Raw genomic sequence first — 2,500 nt, 5'->3', positions numbered from 1 at the left:
AAAATTCAGAGTTTTTGTTTCATCAGTGTTTTTTTTTTTATATAATTTTTTAATGTGTGTGTGTTGAAACTACAGCCGACTCAGTTTTAGAGCATCTCACACTACAGTGTTTAAAACTGTACACCCCCTGTGTCAGGTTCTAGTTCTTCTGTTTAAGTTCGTACCTGGATAATGGGTTTAAATCAGTTAAATCAGTGAGATTCTGAGTGGGAATCATGAACAGTTCTCACACACCCTTCAGCTGAAAATCTGGAGTAGGAGGATGAAAGTGTTGAAGGTGAGCAGCAGACAGACACAAGAGCAACCAAGGTGAAATGTGTATGAAACACTCTTAAAGGGAAAAAGCACATTTATATCGTATCAGGTAGCGTTTGGCTTTTAATATCTAAATCTATTTTCCTGTTTGTGTGTTTAATGCTGAGAAGCTTCACTCGTTCTGCTCCGTTTCCTCCTGCAGGCTTTTATAGAAATGGCTTCTGAGGAAGCAGCGATCACGATGGTGAACTACTACACCACAGCCACACCTCACGTCCGCAACCAGCCCGTCTACATCCAGTACTCCAACCACCGCGAGCTGAAGACTGACAACCTGCCCAACCAAGGGGTGAGGACCTTCCTCTCGCTCTGACCTTTAACCTTCACGCGCGGTCGCCGTGGTAACAAGCGGCTTCGGGTTCTTTGGATCAGAGGCTAATTAGGCGGCGTGATTGGCTGACTGTGGTGTGGAGCGAGAGGCAGACTACATTTACATAATTCTGGAGTGACCGAAGGACAATGGGGTGGAATTGATTGAGAGCCGCTCTGTCTGTGTGTGTGTGTGTGTGTGTGTGTGTGTGTGTGTGTGTGTGTGTGTGTGTGTGTGTGTGTGTGTGTGTGTGTGTGTGTGTGTGTGTGTGTGTGTGTGTGTGTGTGTGTGTGAGAGTCATTGTCTGAGAATGTTAAATCTACACCATGGTGCTTTTGCATTTTCATTACAGCTTGTGTGTGTTTTCGTGTTTGCATTCTGTTTGAGATTAATTCTAGGCTTAGACTTTGGTGTGTGTGTGTGTGTGTGTGTGTGTGTGTGTGTGTGTGTGTGTGTGTGTGTGTGTGTGTGTGTGTGTGTGTGTGTGTGTGTGTGTGTGTGTGTGTGTGTGTTTATCTGCTACAAACTGAGTGAGTGTAATTGGTGATTTGTCCTGCAGAGAACCCAGGCTGCCCTGCAGGTCGTCAACGCAGTGCATTCTGGGAACATGACGCACTCGGCGTCCCCTGGCGACAGCAGCATGATGCCTGGTCAGAGCCCCGTCCTGCGCATCATCGTGGAGAACCTCTTCTACCCGGTTTCTCTGGAAGTCCTTCATCAGGTAGGATCACATCTATCTTCTCATTCTTCTTCTTTTCCCAGAAGTCTCATTTCCCTGATCCTTATTCCAGAGAGCTGCAGATACGGAGTCCAATCATTCAATATATCTTTATCTTTACAGCTCTCCCTCTCTCTCACTCCCTCCATCTCTCACTCCCTCCATCTCTCTCTCTCTCCCTCTCTCTCTCTCTATCCCCCTCTCTCTCTCTCTCTCTCTCTCTCTCTCTCTCTCTCTCTCTCTCACACTCACTCTCTCCCTCCCTCTCTCTCTCTCTATCCCTCTCTCACTTCATCTCTCTCTCACTTCATCTCTCTCTCACTTCATCTCTCTCTCTCACTTCATCTCTCTCTCTCACTCCCTCCACCCCCCCCCCCCCTCTCTCTCTCTCTCTCTCTCTCTCTCTCTCACTCTCTCTCTATCCCTCTCTCTCTCTCTCTCTCTCTCTCTCTCTCTCTCTCTCTCTCTTCCCTACTTAGAATCCATTCTTTTTCCTGATTGATCTTTTCTCTAAAGCGTGTTGTTGTATGAGGGTCACGTCAGTGTCATGATTAAAGCCGCGTCTCCTTCATATTTAATGTATTTATATATAAAAAATCACTTTTTAAAGGATCACATTGTTTGTTTTTTAAATAATTTGTATTTTCAAAAATGGCTTTTTTTATGTGCTGTAAATTTTTAAATGAATAAAAATAATATATAATAAAAAAATGAAAGGAAAGTTTATAAATAAATGTTTTTTGTTTTCTTCTGTAGATCTTCTCTAAGTTTGGAACAGTTTTGAAGATCATCACATTCACCAAGAATAACCAGTTCCAGGCTTTGCTCCAGTATGCAGATCCTATTAACGCACATCACGCCAAACTGGTCAGTTCTACCAGAGGGTTTCTGTTCTGTTCTGTAGATGTGTGTAGGTGTGTGTGTAGGTGTGTGTGTAGGTGTGTGTGTGTGTAGGTGTGTGTGTGTGTAGGTGTGTGTGTGTGTGTGTAGGTGTGTGTGTGTGTGTAGGTGTGTGTGTGTGTGTAGGTGTGTGTGTGTGTGTAGGTGTGTAGGTGTGTGTGTGTAGGTGTGTGTGTGTGTGTGTGTAGGTGTGTGTAGGTGTAGGGGTGTGTAGGTGTGTGTAGGGGTGTGTAGGTGTGTGTAGGGGTGTGTAGGTG

General features: G+C 44.8%; 1 protein-coding gene across 3 annotated transcripts in view; it reads left to right on the top strand.

Annotated features, from left to right (window-relative positions):
* Window positions 1–2,500, top strand: part of ptbp3 (polypyrimidine tract binding protein 3) — a 41,821-nt gene that overhangs the window by 19,294 nt on the left and 20,027 nt on the right. For all 3 annotated transcript variants that reach the window (XM_083568784.1, XM_083568786.1, XM_083568785.1), the window contains exons 4-6: window positions 458–604; window positions 1,185–1,346; window positions 2,100–2,210. In XM_083568784.1, coding sequence (XP_083424910.1) covers window positions 458–604; window positions 1,185–1,346; window positions 2,100–2,210 — 420 coding nt within the window. The remainder of the gene's footprint in view (window positions 1–457; window positions 605–1,184; window positions 1,347–2,099; window positions 2,211–2,500) is intronic.

This window comes from Silurus aristotelis (genome assembly GCF_946808225.1).
Source record: "Silurus aristotelis genome assembly, chromosome: 18".
In the NCBI taxonomy this organism is placed as follows: Eukaryota; Metazoa; Chordata; class Actinopteri; order Siluriformes; family Siluridae; genus Silurus; species Silurus aristotelis.
The sequence above is the reverse complement of the archived record's forward strand: the minus strand, read 5'-3'. Positions and strand labels throughout refer to the sequence as shown.